The sequence below is a fragment of the Balaenoptera borealis genome, assembly GCF_965194805.1.
Source record: "Balaenoptera borealis genome assembly, chromosome: 6".
In the NCBI taxonomy this organism is placed as follows: domain Eukaryota; kingdom Metazoa; phylum Chordata; class Mammalia; order Artiodactyla; family Balaenopteridae; genus Balaenoptera; species Balaenoptera borealis.
The window spans coordinates 33628993-33647718 of NC_138863.1; the positions used below are offsets into that span (position 1 = coordinate 33628993).

The 18726-nt window shown below is 42.6% G+C and overlaps 1 protein-coding gene and 1 long non-coding RNA gene across 2 annotated transcripts; both read right to left on the reverse strand.

Annotated features, from left to right (window-relative positions):
• Window positions 1-7486: 7486 nt before the first annotated feature.
• On the reverse strand, window positions 7487-10098 carry LOC309631104 (ubiquitin-like modifier-activating enzyme 5). The gene has a single exon (XM_082397179.1). It carries the CDS (start codon window positions 9912-9914, stop codon window positions 8700-8702), a length of 1215 nt encoding a protein of 404 aa, XP_082253305.1. The 5' UTR covers window positions 9915-10098; the 3' UTR covers window positions 7487-8699.
• A 6053-nt stretch (window positions 10099-16151) lies between these two features.
• On the reverse strand, window positions 16152-18472 carry LOC309630608. The gene is made up of 2 exons (XR_014245837.1): window positions 17969-18472; window positions 16152-17363 (listed from the first exon to the last, which is right to left on the reverse strand). It is a non-coding gene; the product is annotated as an uncharacterized lncRNA (long non-coding RNA).
• Window positions 18473-18726: the final 254 nt, after the last annotated feature.

The window sequence follows — 18726 nt, forward strand, 5'->3', positions numbered from 1 at the left end:
TCCCAATTTGCTGCACTCACTCCCCTGATCTGCCCACAACCCTAGATGTATCTCCTCAGGCTAGGCAGCAACCCCACCTTCCAAACTCCAAAACTCATTTCATCTGGCATTAGGAATAGATGCCTCACTTCTTAAGGTAACCCCTCTCATCTAAGGGAGAGGATTCCATCCCAACTCTTCAAATCAAATTTCTATATCCAACACCCCCACCACCAGGATGGTGGTGAGGATGGGGCAATTTGACCTTCCTCAGCCCTTGACATGTCCTAGTGTTTCTCAAGATGTGGTCTCCAGACCACCTGCCTCTCATGGGCTGAAAGTCCCTGTAAGAAATGAAGCTTCTCTAAATGCAATGTGGAATCCTAGAACAGATAAAGAACATCAGTGGAAAATCTGGTGAAATCCAAATGAAGTCTGGAGTTAACAGTAGTGCGTTAACGTTGACTTCTTAGTTTAACAAATGTGCTATGATAATATGTTAATATTAGGGCAAAATGGATATATCTTTGCAACTTTTCTGTAAACCTAAAATAATTCTAAAAGTTTACTAAAACAGAACAAAAAGACCTGATTCTTGGATCCCAAATTAATCTCAATTCCTGGAGCTGAAGCCTGGGAATCTACATTTCTAATAGGAACCCCAAATGATTCTTATGCAGACACAAATTTGAAAACTAGTCTTTCAATTCCCTTTCCATTCCATGCCTGAATGGCTGCTTCCTCCTTGTTTTACTTACCTTAGCCTGATTGAATCTTTTAGATCCTCTCAACCCTAAAATATAAGTACTATCATTATCCCCCTTTCACAGATGAGAAAGTACTAAGATGCAGTACACAAGTGAAGTACTAAGAGCTTAAGTAATTTGTTCAGGATCAACAGCCCATGAATGATGGAGCTGGGAGTTGAATCCCTAATCAGTCTAGCTCCCAAATCTATGCACAGAACCATTCTACTTCCTCTCATTCTGTTGCACGTAAGAGCTCTGTAACTAAATCACTAAAGGAAGCATTATTACCTATTTCTCCAACTTCCTAAGTCCAACACTGCCCCCCTTTTCCACTGGGGGGGATGAACAATGAGAAAGCACTGGGAAGATGTGCCAACTAGAGACCTGTACGGGTAAGGCACAGTGGCTCTTGCACCAGGATCCAGCTCAACTGCTGTATTTTCTGTTCTCCCAAATGCCCTAACATGTACCAATCTAATAATGCTCATAGTACTCACTTTGATGCTAAATTAATTATCTCAGGTTTACTAAGCATCTGTCCAGATTGTCAGGGAAGTGCCAACTCTAAATCAATTTACAGTTGGCCCTCCGTATCCACAGGTTCTGCATCAGTGGATTCAACCAACCATGGACTGAAAATATTTAGGGAAAAAAATTTCAGAAAGTTACAGAAAGCAAAACTTGAATTTGCTGCACACCACCAACCATTTGCATTATATTTACAACTACTTACTTAGGATTTGTACTTGGTGTTATAAGTAATCTAGACATGACTTAAAGTATAAAGGAGGGTGCGGGGGAAGATGGGAGGATTGTGCGTAGGTTATATGTAAATACTGCACCGTTTTATATAAGGGACTTGAGCATCCATGGATTTTGGTATGGGGTGGCACGGGGGGGAGGGAGACGACTGGAACCAATTACCCACAAATACAGAGGGAGAACCATATATCCTCTTATCTTATCTGGGTTCCCTGACTTGTATTTAGACCTTAATACAAAGTTGTGGATCTAACTGCTGAATGATGAAGTTTTGGGAGTTTCTGACTGCAAACCAGACACACACAACAACAGCAGCACTTCTAGCCAAATTGCTTCGGTACAGAGTATAGATGGAGGGTTGATAAAATAGAACACAATCTCAGGTAATGTCTCTGTTCTTATGTGTATTTTCCTTCATTTCTTCAAGTGAATCATGAAACAATCACAGGATCAGCAGGAGAAACCTATGAAGTATATTCAGGTAAAACATGTTTTCATTAGTTCTCCTTCTGGTGATTGGAATTTCTTTGATTTTATTATCAATAAAAACGTTGCCACTTATATTCAAAGTACATCCGAGAAATCTGATCATGAAGTTAGAATGCACATACCTCCTTCAGATACTCTTAGAAAACAGTGTCTCTCCATGAAAGCATGAGAAAAATACTTGTACAGCATCTTATTTGCTTTACCATTGCTTTAATGCACTTTAAAATTTATCTACATTAATTGGGAACAAAGAAACAAAAATAGACATTTCTTTGTTTTTCATAAATAACTACTCTCCATATTTGATAAAAATCTCAAAGCATTATTTTAACTTCCCACAAATATAATACATACAATTTTTTTTTCTGAAATAATAAGGTCAGCAAATTAAGTATCTTGACACTAATATAACCACATACAACTGCTATTCTACTGACTTCCAGGAACAAAACAAAAACAGAAAACTTCTTATCAAGGTGCTCTGGGTTTCCTTTTGCTAGTGTTAGGGATCTGGAATTATAATCATCTGCCAGTAATAATTTTATAGATTCTAGTTGATTGTCTACAAAGAAAATATCGCTGGCTCTGCTTTGTGAGTTCTGGATTTGACATGACACTGACAATACCGCATGGGACAGGCACTATACACACGTGGAAATCAGAAAAAGTACTGAACGCCCTGGACTCGAACTACTGACGCAGGATGTGCCTCACTTGGCTCAGTAATAAATTCACCTGCACCAGACCCGAATCAAAAGTCACTAAATCTCTCGTATATATAATATATATTATTTATATACACACCCACAACACATACACACTATACATACAGTTTGTAACAACATGAAGTAATATTGTCTTCAAATGATGTAACACAGACTGAAATAAATCCTGTAATTGTCATCAAGCTGCTAGAAGCTTTTGAGAGTTCTGAGCCAGGTTACTTAGTTACTTTCATCCTGCCTACCCTTCATTCACCCTGCTTTAATGTCTTGGTAGCTTTTTCTTTCAAAACCACCCTCCTCAACCCAGGCGTATTTCTTTCCCAGGATCACTTGATCGGACTTTGGAGGCAAGAAAGGGCATGCAGGGGGAGCAGGAAATCCTCAGCCACTGTACCTCATACCTGCCTAGATTTGTGATGTTCTCTGTCCTGTTGGCCACATTCGGTGTTAGAAAGCAGTTATTCAAAGCTTTGTCCCTCCTACCCCCCTTGGTCTTTCTGTAGAGCACCAAAGTGAAAGAAGCCTCTTTAGCAGGGGTAGCAGTTCATTAAAATATACAACTACATTTCCTAGCTCTGGGGCTCCCATTCTGTACTTGAGACTGCAGGTCACGGATGCTGTTATTAAGGTGCGGTGTGGGATCCATGAGGTTTTCTCCTGGCAGCCGGTGTCAGGATTAGTGCAGCCCTAGACCAGGAGGAAACGGCCTAATGAATACCAACTTGGAAACAGTGGTGTCAGCACGTTACTTAAGCTTGTACATTGCTCACAATTACACACAACACACACACAGGCTTATCACTGGAAATGACTACGAGAAAACAAGACAAAGGTTTGCAAGGATAAACCAATAAGGCACCAAGAATACTTATTTTCAGCCAATTTAGACAACTTCAAAGTGTGAGGTTAATAATAGAAATTAAAATGACTTCCTAAGTCTTATCAACTGATTTACTGAGAGGTCACATATTAGTTCCTTCTAAATCTTTACCCCCTAATCTGTGATGGGAGACGTTGCTTACAATTGAACCATGAAAGGGACAGCCCAAAAGCTGTACATGTGAAACTAAACTGGGCCTTAAATCCTCACTAAAATCACAGAGCTGGCTGTGAAGAAGCTGCTAAACCACCCCACAACCTTCCATTTTATAATTGTTTTCATGAGTGTGGATTGTTTGCCTAATAAAAATAAAAATCAGAAGAAAACAGCATGAGATGGAAATAGGGGGCAACCATAAATAGATGGGCTTCTCTGCCCTGGGTAGCGGGAGGGGTGGCTGAGGTAAGACTTGAGGGAAGCAGGTGGGCTTCATCTTTGAGGGAAGGGAGGGGGAGAGCAGCGGTGAGAACAGAGGCTGAAAACAGAGGCAGCTCTGAGAGTTGGCCTGGACCTAGACCTCCAAATGCATTACCTGTATTGCCTCTCCTTGGCTTAGTATCCTTTGTCTTAACTGTCTTTTTTTTTTTTTTTTAAGTAAATTGGTTGTTCTTTTTAGGTTTGGTAGGTTGCCAAAATGAAAAATAGTTGTTTTAACAGGAAGAATTAAACCACTTCAACCACATCATCCCACAACTTTTAGATACATTCTGCATCATCTTTACACTCCTCCACAAAAAAAAAAAAAAAAAAAAAAGGAAGAGGAAAAACCCAAATTAGGCACAATGACCTAAGGCAGCAGAATAATCTATGTACTTTCTGGGAAGACATGTTAACTGAGGGAAGAGGTCAAGGTGATCAGAAAAGTTCCTCATTTGAAAAACAAGAGAGGAACTGGCCCTCAGGCAGGGGATCTATTTCAAGGTTCTAAGAAGCTTCTGAACAAGTAGAGGAATTAGATGTGCAAAAAGTTCTGTAGCTCTGTGTACAAGGTTTTGTCGAATATACTGAAATTTTGATTCAGAGGATGAGTGTGTAAGAGCAGTGCATTTTTATAAACGTGAATAGCTTCTGAAAGTCCATGAAAACTATAACACCAGGCTTCTTTCCACCAGCAAAGTGCTTAAATACACTATGGAAACTATACACTTGTTTACTTAATATCCATAATGTAAAAACTGACCTGGGCTTAAATCTGACTTTTCCAACTTTGGTATAAATGAAGCGCAAATCCCTACACTTGCTGTTTTTCTAGGGAGACATCCTCAAATTTTAATTGTTTTTGCCATTTTAGCTTCTTAAATTTAGTCCCCACTCAGTCCTGGTCACTGGTATTCTGCTGGCCAATGCACTGTCACCCCCTTCCCCAGTAATGGCCTCACACTCTTCTTGAATGAATGGTTAAATAGATTAGGAAAGCAAACAGAATTTTTAACAGTAAAGTATGTATGCGTGGTGTGTGTACGTGTGTATTCATCAATACATAGGCTTTCATATATAAATGAGGGAATGGTTCAACAGATTAGAAAAGCAAACAGAATTCTCTAACAGTAAAGTGTGTGCTCATCACTATATAGGCTTTCTCAGAAGAGGAGGAAGAGAAAAATATATTGAGGTGAGGGGGGGGGGGAACAGCTTTCCTTTTGCTACACTGATCCATGTTTTAAAAGCTTATGCAAGGGTGTTATGGGTCTCATTTGTTTTCAGAGGCCGCAGAGAGCAGTGTCTCGATGCTTTTGGAATATCTGGCTGTAATCTAGTCCAAAGTCCAGGGACACTTATTTTCCCCCATCGCTGCCAGTGTTTGTTCACAGGACTGCATGGTGCGCGCCCGCCGCCGCGTCCCGCCCGCCGCTCTTCTCCTCCCCTGCAGGGGGATCCGCGCTCCAGCGGACTCCTGGGGGCGGTGGCGGTTCTCCCGGGACGCGCCGGGCTCCGCTCCTCCCCCGCGCTCTAGCACCCTTTGGCCCACCTCCGGCGGGTATTGAACTGCGCGCGGCGGCGGCGGCGGCGGCGGCGCTGGCCGCAGTGGAGTCACGGCCTCGGACTGACTGACCTCTCCCGCCCAGCCTGGCTCACCTGCTTCTAATGCCCGCCGGGAGGCTCCGCCCCGGCCCCGCCCCTTCGCGCTGGGGCTCGGTTGGTGGGCCGCCCCGCCACGCTCTCCGCGCGTCCCCGCCCACTGCCCCGCGGGCTCAGCCTCTCCCCAGGCGCCCTCCGGCCCCGCCTGGAGCTGGCAGCCGAGGAGCGTGGGCCAATCGCCGGCCGGGAAGCTATGGGGGGCGGGGCGAATGCTAATCACGCCTTCTTGAGACCCGGAGCGGGAAACCCTAGCTAGAAGTACCTCCTGAGTTCTCTGCTGGCGTCCACTGGTGCGGGGCTCACTTTCCCGTAATGTTCTAGCTTATGGACCCTAGCTTCCAGGGCACCTACCAGCTCTCCTATCTGCAGCTAAGCATCCTTAGAGTCCAGCGCTTGTTTAAAAGAACTGCTCAAAGAATCATTCTTAACCGTGGCACCTGTCTCCTCTCTGCGCTGCCCTCACCAGGTGAGCTCAAATTGAGAGACGTACAAATGCTTACTGAGCCCCTACTGTGTGTCAGACGGCGCGTTGATCGTTCTCATCTTAATACAGGATGTCTCAGATCCTTACAACAATTCTTATAGGTGAAGAAACAGAGTTTAGAAGCATACCAAGGGAACCGAGCTAATGATAGTTCCCCCAAGAAAGCCACAACCTAGATAATCTTGTTCAGCGCGGTATTCCGACCGCCTAGCACAGAGTAGGCTCTCAAATGGCAAACCCGGGATTCGAACCGAGATAGTTGGGACGCGACAGCCACAGTTTTTACCACCTCCTCCCCCCTCCCCCCATATGCGACCGGTTATCTCCCAGGCTTTAACCTTTACTTTTGCATTTCGTAACAAAATCTTACTGTTGCGACAAGAAAGTGATTTTCTTTCTGTCTTTGGAAGACTCCAGACATGTTAGTCCTTTATCAGTTTATCGGGTTAAAAATCCAGGCAGTTCGAAGTCGCCCGCAGAGAAAAGCAACACTGGCTCCGGGCTCTGTGATGGGCAGGGGCCGGCCCCCCCCCGCCCCGGGGGCTACCCGCTGCTTAGCTGCGCACCCGCGCGCCGCCGGGGATCCGGGGCGCACGGAGCTGCGGGAGCCCGCGCGAAGACCTGCTGGGCGCCTCGACCACTGGGACGCACTGTGGCGCTCTCCAGATGGGTTATTATGCTGCAAGTTTTTTTTTTTTTTTTTCTGCTAAAATAATAACTTTAATGGAAGATATAAGACAAAAAAATTAGATAAGATTTGGTACAGTATAAGACACCAGCAGGGTACAGTGCCAAATTAAGAACAGAAAAAAGGTCTTTAGAAGATAGCAGGTTCTAATATATATATATGTATAACCGTTTCAATTTGTGTACACCTGAAACTAACACATATTGTAAATCAACTATACTCCAATAAAAATTTTTAAAAAAAAGGATAGTAGGTTCTAGCTATTTATCAAACTATATAAACTTATAAGTAAAGCATTACCAAATTAGTGTACCAGAGGTACCAAATTAGTGTACCAGAGGTACCAAATTAGTATACCAAAGGAATGGGACTTAGAAAGACTGCATTTCTTTTTTGAAATTCAAAGCATCTCTAGGAACTAGAAAAGTTATTTTACAGATGACTACACTAAAATTTTAAACAACAACAAATGACCTACCAAGGCAACGTAAATATGTTTCAAGGCTAGAGAAACTATCCCCATACTTTCCTGGCATCACTCTAAACATAAGAATTGCAGTATGCTAAAATCTCAAAGCTAATATATTAAACATATTCGATATTTGGGGCTTTCTGAAATTATTTTTAGAATTTTACTTTACAAGTGGGAAATGCACTTTTAATTTTTTAATGACATTTTCCTCCTAGAGATAGAATTTAGACATTTATATCTTTTCAGAGCAAAAAAAGTCATCAGAATAGGAGACTAGCATAGTACCAGCCTACAGATAATGGTTACACATGCATGTGTCTTTATTACTCTCCAAACCATTAGGAATTTATTTCAAACAAGGTTCTCTAAGCCTTCATTATTTGTATGCAAAATCCAGAGAAAACCAGCTTATCAAATTACGATTTAGTGGTCACGATCAGGGAGAATGATACTCTTCCCTGTGAAGAAATACATGTCAATCGTTGCAGAGGCAATTTTGACCTCTTTTATTGTCTGTTATCCAGGACAAACCTTTGCCAATATCTAATTACCCACGGAATCAAATTTAAATAAAATAAAGTATTAGAAGGTAGCCCATATGATGGGTATAATTTAGATGATCTTAGCCTAAATTTATCTTTTGCTCCTCAATAAAGCACACTGACTCAGATATATGTTCCACAGATGATATGCTTTTTCTTAATCAGTGCAGAAATATAATTTGTACATCCTGAAAATATCTTTATCTGTCTATCCATGAAGAAAGCTTCCTCTTATTTGACTCTGTCTTGTTTTGAATATATAATTCAGAGGTTTACAAACTTTTCCAATGACTGTATTTCAGCTTGTGTTTCATCAGGAAACATTTGAAAGGATGTTTTTATTTTATAGGTTTACTATTTGAAATTCATTGTTGCTCAAGTTAGTAGTAGTGGGCAGTTTTCCTGTAGAGAGCAATTCCAAACACAATGAGTAGATGCCTGCTGGCTCTAATCAATAGGTTGTACCTCTTGTCCTTTCCCTATACTTGACCACACACTATTCTGTTGTCCATGGCCTCAGGCAAATCAAATTGGTCCTTTCTTCCCACCCCTCCCAAAAGGCCAAAACAGTTCAATGGCTAAGTTTTAAATAAGATTTATAACTGCCTGCAATAATCCTTTGAAGTTTTCTTACTAGAATGAAACATAAGTTTTAGGAGAGTTTCTGATTTAGTTGTGGGGGGGAGAGTAACAAGCAATAGTCACAGTATTTTTAAACAGTATAACAATTCAGTGAAGATTATACATCAACTGATGTTGCCCTAAGTTTTCTCAGTTTTAAATGATTTTCTTTTTAATTGCTAGGGAACAGGTTTAGACACAGGAAATAAAATACAGGCCAGTCCATTATTTACATGTTCTTCATCTTGGCCATGAGGTCTTCCAAGCTTTCACCAGAATCTTCCACTGTTATTTCAGGTCCAGAATCTTCTTGCTTTTGGGGAACTGTATATGCCACTGTAATTCCTTCAGGTAAGTCAGGAATTGGACCTGAAGAATTTTTCAGTTCCTCTTCTGAAACCTCAGATACCAACTCAATACCCCACTCATTGTCGTCATGTATTATCTCTTCCTCTTCTTGAACAACCTCCTGTGTGGGCAGTGCTGCTACCTTTTTCTTATATTCTTCCTGTTGCTTCCTACAATTTCTGTCATCACACTGAGGATTTGGCTTCATGGACATAGTAGGGAAAAAATCCTGCATTGCATTGTATCCAAGGTAAAAACTAACAGTACCAAAATTTAACAGAAACTTTAACACATTTTGTACCAAGATCCCAGCAACCACTCCCATAGTGGTAGGAAGACTGGCTGCACAAACACCTTCTCGTTTCAGAGTCTTCTCATCAATATTTGCAGCAACTACAAGTGGTGGAGCACACGCAAAACAAGCAGATTCTCCAGGAATTATGAGCTGTATATGCCCTGAAACTGCATTTTCACTGACCCCAGACTCCATCCATGTTTGTCCAAGCTCATTACAAGCTGTATTTATCGTCATTCGAGCTTCAAAATTGTCCACACAGCTAAGAACTAGGTCAACAGGTTTTCCTTCTTCTAACCCACCATTACTTATTCTATTCATGAAACGTTCAAAGTTTTCTACTGTGGTTATATTGTAGTTGTGTACTTCAAAAAGAACATCAGGATTAATGTTCCTCAAAGTATGTTCTGCTGCTTGAACTTTACTTAATCCTGCTTGATGAGGTTGGAAGAAAAGTCTATTCATATTGGCCAGTTCCACCTTGTCATAGTCAAAGAGCAGCAACTTACCAATGCCACATCTTGTCAGCATTTCAGCAGTCACACTGCCAACTCCACCAACACCTACTATTGCTACAGCAAAGGTACGGATTTTCTCATAGTCACTTACAATTCCCATTCGTTTCAATGCCATCAGGCGGCTGTAGGGGTTGGAATCCACCACCTCGGGGCTCATCTTTTCAATGCGGGCCCGACCGCCTCCTCCATCGCCGTCCCCCAGGGCCCGGCGACTTCTCTCCTGGGCCAGTTCCCGCTCCAGCTCCTCGACCCGCTGCTGCAGCCGCTCCACAGACTCGGCCATGGCTGGGACCCCGGCCGCCAGCGCTCCCAGCCCCGGCCGTCGACGTCGCCGCCGCCCCACGCTGTTGGCCTGCTGGGCCCGCGAGGGGTATGTGAGGAGGCACCTTGCGGCGGCCTTCCTAGCCCACAACCCTGAGGAAGCCCTCCCAGCGCCTCCCGGACTGACCGTCTCCACCGCTCCCGCGGGCCTCTCAGCGCCTATGCTGCAAGTTTTAAATGTCCTAAAAATGCCTCTTTTCTACATGTTCTAATTAGGTTGGAAGACTGAGGTGTTTAACATTCTTGAAATTCATTCACACGCTTACAAAGAGGGTTTGAATTGTTTCCCGCTCCCCCCACCCCTTCCTTCTACTGGAAGAAGGCGGGAAAAAGGCAGGAGGGCCTGAGTTCTTGAGGGACTCAGGACTGCACTTTAGGGCTGAGTCGTTCTTGTGTCCTGGATCCCACTTCCACAGACTGGGAGACAAAATTGCAGAATAGCCCTCTTCCTCCTGCTTATCAACAAGACTTTGTGAGAAATAATGAGGAATACATGTATTAATCCCAGCCTCAAAGTTAAAAGAAATAAATATAAATCTCTTCACAAACATTAACACCGTTAATAAATATGTTTAAAATGTACTTTACCTCTTTCATTCCCTGGGATTCTACAGGTGCTTATATTTTTTTGGTTTTTTTGGAGCTACTTGGCACTCAGTGTCGGCAAACATCCCAGGGTTGAAAGTAGTGGGAGTTGAAAAGCTATGGAATAGCAATCAAAAAGAAAGGGAAACCCTCAGTGGAAAGTATGCACAGATTGTGAACATGCCAAGAGAGGCTGCCTCATTCTGTGGCCTGTATGCAACATGTGTATTATTGGGGATGGACAAGTGTTGGCTAATAATAAAAATTATTTGAAGTTGGAGAATGTTAATCACTCATGCTGGAATTTAACCAGAATACATGTGTTATTTCACTTGGTTCTGACTCAAAGGATGTTATCTCCTAGTCTGTAAACCTCTCCCTTCTTAATCAACAGGGAGATGTTATTTTTGCTTGGAGATCTCTAATAATAGTAGTAATAATAGCGGGAAAACTTGGCCAAAAGAAACGTATTTTGGGTCTTCCCTGGTGGCGCAGTGGTTGAGAATCTGCCTGCCGATGCAGGAGACACGGGTTCGAGCCCTGGTCTGGGAGGATTCCACATGCCACGGAGCAACTGGGCCCGTGAGCCACAATTGCTGAGCCTGCGCGTCTGGAGCCTGTGCTCCGCAACAAGAGAGGCCGCGATGGTGAGAGGCCCGCGCACCGCGATGAAGAGTGGCCCCCGCTTGCCACAACTGGAGAAAGCCCTCGCACAGAAACGAAGACCCAACACAGCCATAAATAAATAAATTAATTAATTAATTTAAAAAAAAAAAAAAAGAAACGTATTTTGCATTGTATAGCTTTTTGTATCATTTGAATTTTTGCTTTTCTGCATATAGTATTTCACTTTAAAGGCAGTTTAAAATATGCTGTTTAACATGTATTAGGCAGGGTGCTACATAATTCATTTCAGTTAGCTCATTTGATCCTCACAACAATCAGATGGAACTGGCATCATAATGGCTTCCTTGAAGTTACATATTTAGTCCATGGAAAGGACAGAAATCACAATTTTCTTCTGAGTCATAGTTACTGTTTAACAAACTGGAAAACACTGAATTATTTTTAAAGATGCAATTTTTAAGCAACTAGAACATTGCCAGGCATTCTTAGCTATTAATTCACTCATCTATCCTTCCATCTAGCCATCCATCCATCCATCCATCCATCCAAAAACACCAAATTTCTGACTTGAAGACACTACTGTTATATTAAACGTGTTGCTACAAAGTGGAATTCATGAGGTTCAACTTAAATTATTGTCCAAGGTGTACTTATTAATTGATGAAAATACGGAGGATCGTGCCAAACATTCCATCTAGTAAGACTGTGACATTTTGAAAGTTTTGAAGTATTGGTTTTGGATTTTGTAATCAGAGAATAGTTATTGCATTTCGAATCTTACTATACTTGTATTGATTATACATATTGAGACACTTGAGAGTTCAATGCTATAGGAATGACTGGACAGGTAGCCTCTGTATACTCTTCAGTATCTTGATAATCAAGCCTGGAACAGTGTGCTGCCCATAGATGCCTTTGGTAAATATTTGTGAAATAAATGGATGAATAAATGGCAACTGAGATTAACTTTTTAAACTTTAGCAAGTGGCATTGAATCCTTGGATAAAGCTTACCTTATGAGCTATATATATCTCTGAGGTTGACCCTACCCTGTTAAATGCAGCATGAGTCCAAACCTTGGCTCTTCCTTTACTAGCTGCCACTTTGGACAAGTCACACAACAGCTCCAGGTCCTCTTTCCTCATCTGTAAAGTGGAGTTACCCCTCATAGAGTTGTAGTGAGGGGTAAATGAATTTATATGGTGAAGAGCTTAAAACCATGTCTAGCACCTCGTAACTCAATGTAAGTCTGTTATTCGTTTCTACTGGGTTCATGCTATTTTTCTGTTTTCTCACTCTATTTTCTTTTGTGTATCACTTTAATAATGGGAAAAAAGTTACATTTTTTAGATGTACAGGCATACCTCAGAGATATTGTGGGTTTGCTTCCAGACCACTGCAATAAAGGAAATATCACAATAAAGTGAGTCACATGGATTTTTTGGTTTTCCAGTAATGTCTATAAAACTTATGTTTACACTATTCTTCAGTCTATTAAGTGTGCAAGAGCATTCTGTCTTTAAAAAAAGTACATATTTTAATTTAAAAATACTTTATTTCTAAAAAATGCTAACCATCATCTGACAACTCAGGGTTGTCACAAACCTTCAGTTTGTGAAAAAGCAAAGTCTGCAAAGCGCAATCAAATGAGGTATGCCTGTACTTTATGTCTGAGCACACTCCCAGCTGTCACCAGCTATCTCTAGCATTTAGATATTAGCTAGATTTTATGCCAAAGCAGGGATCATTTCACTTGCCCTGGATCAAAGTGCGTACACCTGACATCAGCAACCAGCCCGCAAGTGTGCGAGTGTGCACAGGGCTGGCACAGGACAGACACCCACAAGCCAACTTGAAATCCCTCACAGGTATTTCCAGACTAGCTTTTTCCATGTCCTAGAGCATTTCTGATAACTCCTCTTCTCATCAGATCAGACACCTCTAGATGAGAAACCCAGACACTAATCAGAGGATTAACATGATGAGTCATTTATCCAGGTTCATAATAAGAATGCCTTGTTCACATTATAAGTGGAATCATTCAACTGTAATCTTTAGTCCTCTCCCCTCCTCCACTGTGGTGGCGATTCTAGAAAAGTAAGAGCTTCTTTCTTCTTTCCCAGAGGCGATGGAAGCGCTAATCTTTCCCACTCTCAGCCATGGCTCTCAGCTGCACATTACAATCACCTGGGGAGCCTTAAGATATACTGATGCTTGGGCCCTACTGAATCAGAATCTCTGGTTGACGGACCCAGACATTGTTTCTTGGTTTCGTTTTATTTGTTTATTTTTGTTGCCGTTTTGTTTTTAGCTCTCCAGGTGATCCTGATTTTCAGCTAGGGTCGAGAGCCACTGACCTAGATGGTTTTGTTATTTCCTCAGCACAGCCCCAAACTTGGGCCTAGCTGGATCTTCTGCAGAGAAGGGTTAATCACATCATGATGTAAAATGGAACACCTCGGGAGAAAGTATAGAGAAGTACGTTCTAGTCTAACTGCATGTGAGTCTGTTTGGGCTGAAGGAAAGTATATGTATATGAAGTAAAAAATATGTAACAGAATTGTGGTACAGGGATGGCACAGTCAACAACAATGGTGGCCGTAACAGTAACTGATGGGGATTGGGCATTTCCCATGTGCGTGCACTGTGCTAAGCATTTTACATATATAATCTCTTTTACCCCCAAGCATCCTGTGAGGTTGATATTATCAACCCCATTTTATAGATTAAGAATCTGAGGTTCAGAAAGTAACTTGCTACACAACGGCACACACCTTCCAACTTGGGTTTTCCTCGCTCCAAAGACTATGCTGCCATTGATTGCAGGCCTCGTTGTAGGCCCAGCAGTAGAGGGTCCTGAAAACCACCAGATGGTAACTCTTGAGATAAGCAACTTCCCTTGTTCCTTATCATCCTTTTCCTGGGGACCAGGTCAAATTTTCAATTCTGGTGTGGCCTCTTGTGTGGGGGACTAAAGTACGGAAAAGCTGAGGGCTCTGGATTCATCTAGAATCCAGTATAAGTCTAGAGCCACTTGTTCTTTGGGCTTTGCAGACCAGGCATGAGGTGGGGCACCCTTTAGACTAGATTTCAGGACCTGTCTGGTATCTTGGCAGAGGGAGCTTCAGTTCGGTAAATATTGATGCTGCACATGCTGTGAGCCAAACACTGGTGCCAGGGGTGCAAAGATGAAGAGGCATGGGCTTACCAGGCAGGACGTGGTGGGAGCACAGAGGAAGCACCTGGCCCAGCCTGGTGGCTCAGGGAAGACCCAGGCTGTGCCTGGAAGGCTGAATATGAATTAGGTGATCTATGAGTCAGGGTTTAGTACAGGAAGAAACCACTCTAGGTGTTTCAAACAGAGAAATATTTAATACTGAGAATCAAACAGAGGCTTACAAAATTGATGAGCTGGAGGGGCAGAAGTCAGGGGGGTACCCCTGGGCTATTGAGTTCACGGGCCTACCACAGTAGCTATGTTCCAGAAGTTGGGATGGTGCTGCAGCAAGGACTCTTCACACCCATGAAACTGGTGACTAGACACTGAAACAGGACATTGAGTCCAATAGCATTAAATGCCTCTTAACATTATTGCTCAAACCTTGCTGGCCAACAGCAACAGCAACAGAATGATGCCTTCTCCTTGCATCTGCCTCCAAATCTTACACAAGTGCACCTGATTGACTGAACTTATTTCAGATCAAGACCCTAGCTGCAAGGGAGTCTGAAAAAAGTAGTTTGGCAGTTCGCCATCTCTTCAAGCAAATTACTAGAAGGATAGAATGGACGCTGGAGAGGCAATCACTAGTATCCACTATAGGTAAGGAAACTGAGAAGGACTTCCTAGACAGAGGAATCAGCACAAGTAACGAGCACAAGGCCATGAAAGAGCACGATTCAAGTGGTGAACAGCTGGGCATGGCTATGCTATCAGAAGCATCTGAATCAAGGTTTTTACCTGAAAGTGCACTCACGTCTAATCAACATATTTTTGATTAATGAGATTCGTATGTACACTGTACACATGACACTCTTTCCTATTGATACAGCGCTTGATTTATTCAACTGACTACTAGTGCAGAGGAGAAAGGAAAGGAGCAAAAAGCATGAAAAAGAATAAATAAAATTGTTAGGTAATAGTCATCCACAAAGAAAACAGAACATTAACCTTCCCCAAGCCTAATGTTGCAAACACTGTTGATTATGTGCCGAGGAGTCATCCCCCCTTTTTCCTTCCTAACAAAACCCCCGTTATTTGTTTTGTTCTGTTTTGTTGGGGAATCCACCCTTTTCTGCATAGCCCTGTGCTTCAGGAGAGGCAGGAGCTTCAGGTCAAGCCCCAAGGAGTAACACGTGATTAGTCCAACTGCTCGTGTTTCTCCCCTTCTTCTTATCAGCGTTTAGGTTACATACATGCATGGGACACAGTCCTAGCCAATAAGGCGTGGTGTGGGGGCCAGTGTGAGCTAAGTCTGTCAGGGGCTTACGGGAAAGATCTTCCTCCAAAGGAGAAGTAGTCCTCTCCCCTGCTGGGTATTGTTTTGTCTGCCTGTGATGCCTACCACTGTGGGCACCATCTTGCAACCACAAAGGAGCTAAGTTGACCCAGTGAAGAAGGATGGCATTGAGGCTGCCTGAACTGTTGGCCTCCAGACTTGTTGTTATGTGGTACGATACGCTGCTTATTTTTTAATACATTTGAGTCCCTCTTTTCTTTCACTTGCAACCAAGAACATTGTAACTACTACATGCAGTCTGTACACTTAGGATGAGATCTGCCCACTTAAACTTGGCTAATGAAGTCTCTGGAGGAGATTTAAGGAGAAAAATTTATTCCCTTTTGTTTCCACCAGAAAAATTGTTGTTTATCCTTCAAGAGCATTCAAGACCCACTCAAATGTCATTTCTGTCAAGCTGAGTGCTTTGTTATTGCCCGTACTCCCACAGCCCTCCCACTACTTCTCTATTACAGCACTTTACTCATATACTCTTTCAGCAAATATTTATTGAGTGCCTATTTTGGGCTTGGTAGTGTTTTAGGCACAGGGGTTACAGTAGGAAACTAAATGCATGGAGATTCCAATCTAGTAGAAGACAGACAATGAATGAAAAAATTTTAATGTGATGACTCTTATCAAAGGGAAAGAAAAAGAATTCTTGTAAAAGAGGGGGAAATAACTACCTTGAAATTTATTTTATTGTACTGTGATTCTCTGTTCATATGTCAGTGTTTTCCACTAGATTGTGTGTTCTTGTAACCTCACATCACCCACCACTTCCCTGGGGGATTGCATTTTCCAAAGATGGCTGCGAAAACCTCTCCCATCCCACAGGTTTTTCTGCAATGTGATCTTGCCATTCCCCATAGGGGAGGGATGTAGGAGATCCTAAGTCTCCTCCTCTTGAATCTCAGTGGGCTTGTGACGGTTTTGACCCATGGACTGTGTTGGAAGTGATGCTCTAAAACTTCCATGGATAGGTCATAAAAGGCTGTGTAGTTTCTACCTGGGTCTCTTGGGACACTTGTTTTTTGGAAGTGCTTTTTCTTGGGACACTCCCTCTTGACACCTACATATAGATGCTCCACTTGACAGTCCCAGCTGAGTGAGCCTTCAAGTCATCCCAGGTTAGGTGAAGAAGCTTCCAGATGATTCCAGCCCCCAACCTCAAGTCATTCCTAGTTGTTCAAGTCTTCCCAACTGAGGCCCCAGATGTCATGAATCAGAGACAAGCCATCCCTGCTGTGCCCTCTCCAAATTCCTGATCCACCGTATCCATGTGCATAATAAAATGCCTGTTGGTTCACACCACTACTTTGGAGTGGTTTGCTACACAGCAGCAATGACTGGAACCCCCCAGATCTGCCTTTCTGTGAAATTTTAATCCAGTCGACAACTTGTTTTCTTTTCACCTGACCCAGTTGGTGATCAACTTATGCACTGAAGCTTGAGAACTTTCATCCATCTTACTTTCATCCCATTGAGTGTCGCTGTTGATGATATGCATGTGAAATGTCTAATCTTTTAAAACACAAATCTTCACCATTGATCTTAATATCCTGCTGCAGTGAGTTCCCCAGTTCAATTGTGTGTAGTGGGGAAAAAGTGCCTCCTTTTATCCATTTTAAACATGCTTCCTTTTCATCTCATCTTGTCCTCTTGCTCTTCCCCAAGTAAAGTGATTTCCATTTTGTGGGTACCTAGACACAGAGAACTGAGTTGAGACAATAATCTTTCTTTGGTTACCCAGAAGGCCTCGGGCGTGCTGCGACGGGGAGCAGTGGATTTTAGCTGGTGACTTAAAGGTGGTGGAACACTGTATTCTAATTAGTCACAAGTTTAGTTCCAAGCTTTCAAAAAATAGTCTAGATTCTGCAAGACACAGTAGGTGTCCTCTTGTGGTGCTGGGAAGTAGAGCACAGTAGAGAGGGAAGAGCATTGGCCAGTACATAGGCAATCCGGATTCAAGTCTCATCTTGTGAGCCAGCTGTGTGCCCTTGGGCATAACACTTAGCCTCTCTGGACCTCATTCTCCTCAACTATAGAGTGAAGAGATTCAACCAGAGGGTTCTGGAGCACCCTTTTGCCTCTAACTTTGTATGAATTCTATGTATTTGCCAGTCATTTTGAAACATCTACTACATAAATCCACGGGAAGAAAAAGTTTGTATTCTAAACAGTTTGCCATTTTAGCTTCAAAGTGGAGTTGGAGAGAACCACCACTCCCCCCTAAAAAATTTTCTAGTTTTTAGAAAACTAATGTCATCATTTTCCAAAAGCACAATCCAAATTAGGCTTCAATTACCAAAAATATATCCTGCTGTGACTGTTAAGTGACAGGTCTTGCAACCTGAGTCCTTTTAGTTTGGGGGTGCACCCCAGGGCTCCCATCAGCCTTGCTTTCATGAGCCTCTCAATTCTCACGGTGCCATTGCTCGATGTTTGCATGGGGACAACTCCATTCTAAGTGATGAGAGTGAATGGATGGGGTGAACTGCTGCTGCATATGGCCACCTTGGGGAGGAAAAAGAATATTGTCCCAGTGAGCAGTGCAGTAGGAACTATTCAAGTGAATCTCTAGAAATCTGAAATCTCTTCCCAATTCTTTCTCTCCCTACAGAAGAAAAAAGGCAGTTACCATGTGGGACTTGGGGAAAGCATTCAGTCTCACTCAACCTGGACTCATTTCACTAATTTTCTGGTCTGCTTAATATTTCTTCAACAGTTGTGATTCTTAGAACTTCGTGGGCTCTAACCCACTTCTTAAGCTCTGCATCCTGTTTTGTCTTACTGAATTGTCTCTTTCCAATCCCAGGTGGGTGGGGGAAATGCTTCTCATCTCTGATTTTAAAATTCATTACAGAATCTCCAGTATTGAAGTGCTACCATGCATTGAGAGGACAGATTGCTTTCACTGTTGGCTTAACAAACTCTATCAATAGCAACAAGTAGCATGACGAGGTTCTACTCAACAGAAACTTACTTGTAAGGTTAAGAAAACCCCTGCGGTCCTTAGACAAAACTTCAGGTAACAAGTAGGAGAATAACAGCAGTAAAAGTAAT

Bases quoted from the DNA above. Each gene is read 5' to 3' on its own strand.
- LOC309631104 (XM_082397179.1), bottom strand. From the start codon at position 9,914: ATGGCCGAGTCTGTGGAGCGGCTGCAGCAGCGGGTCGAGGAGCTGGAG.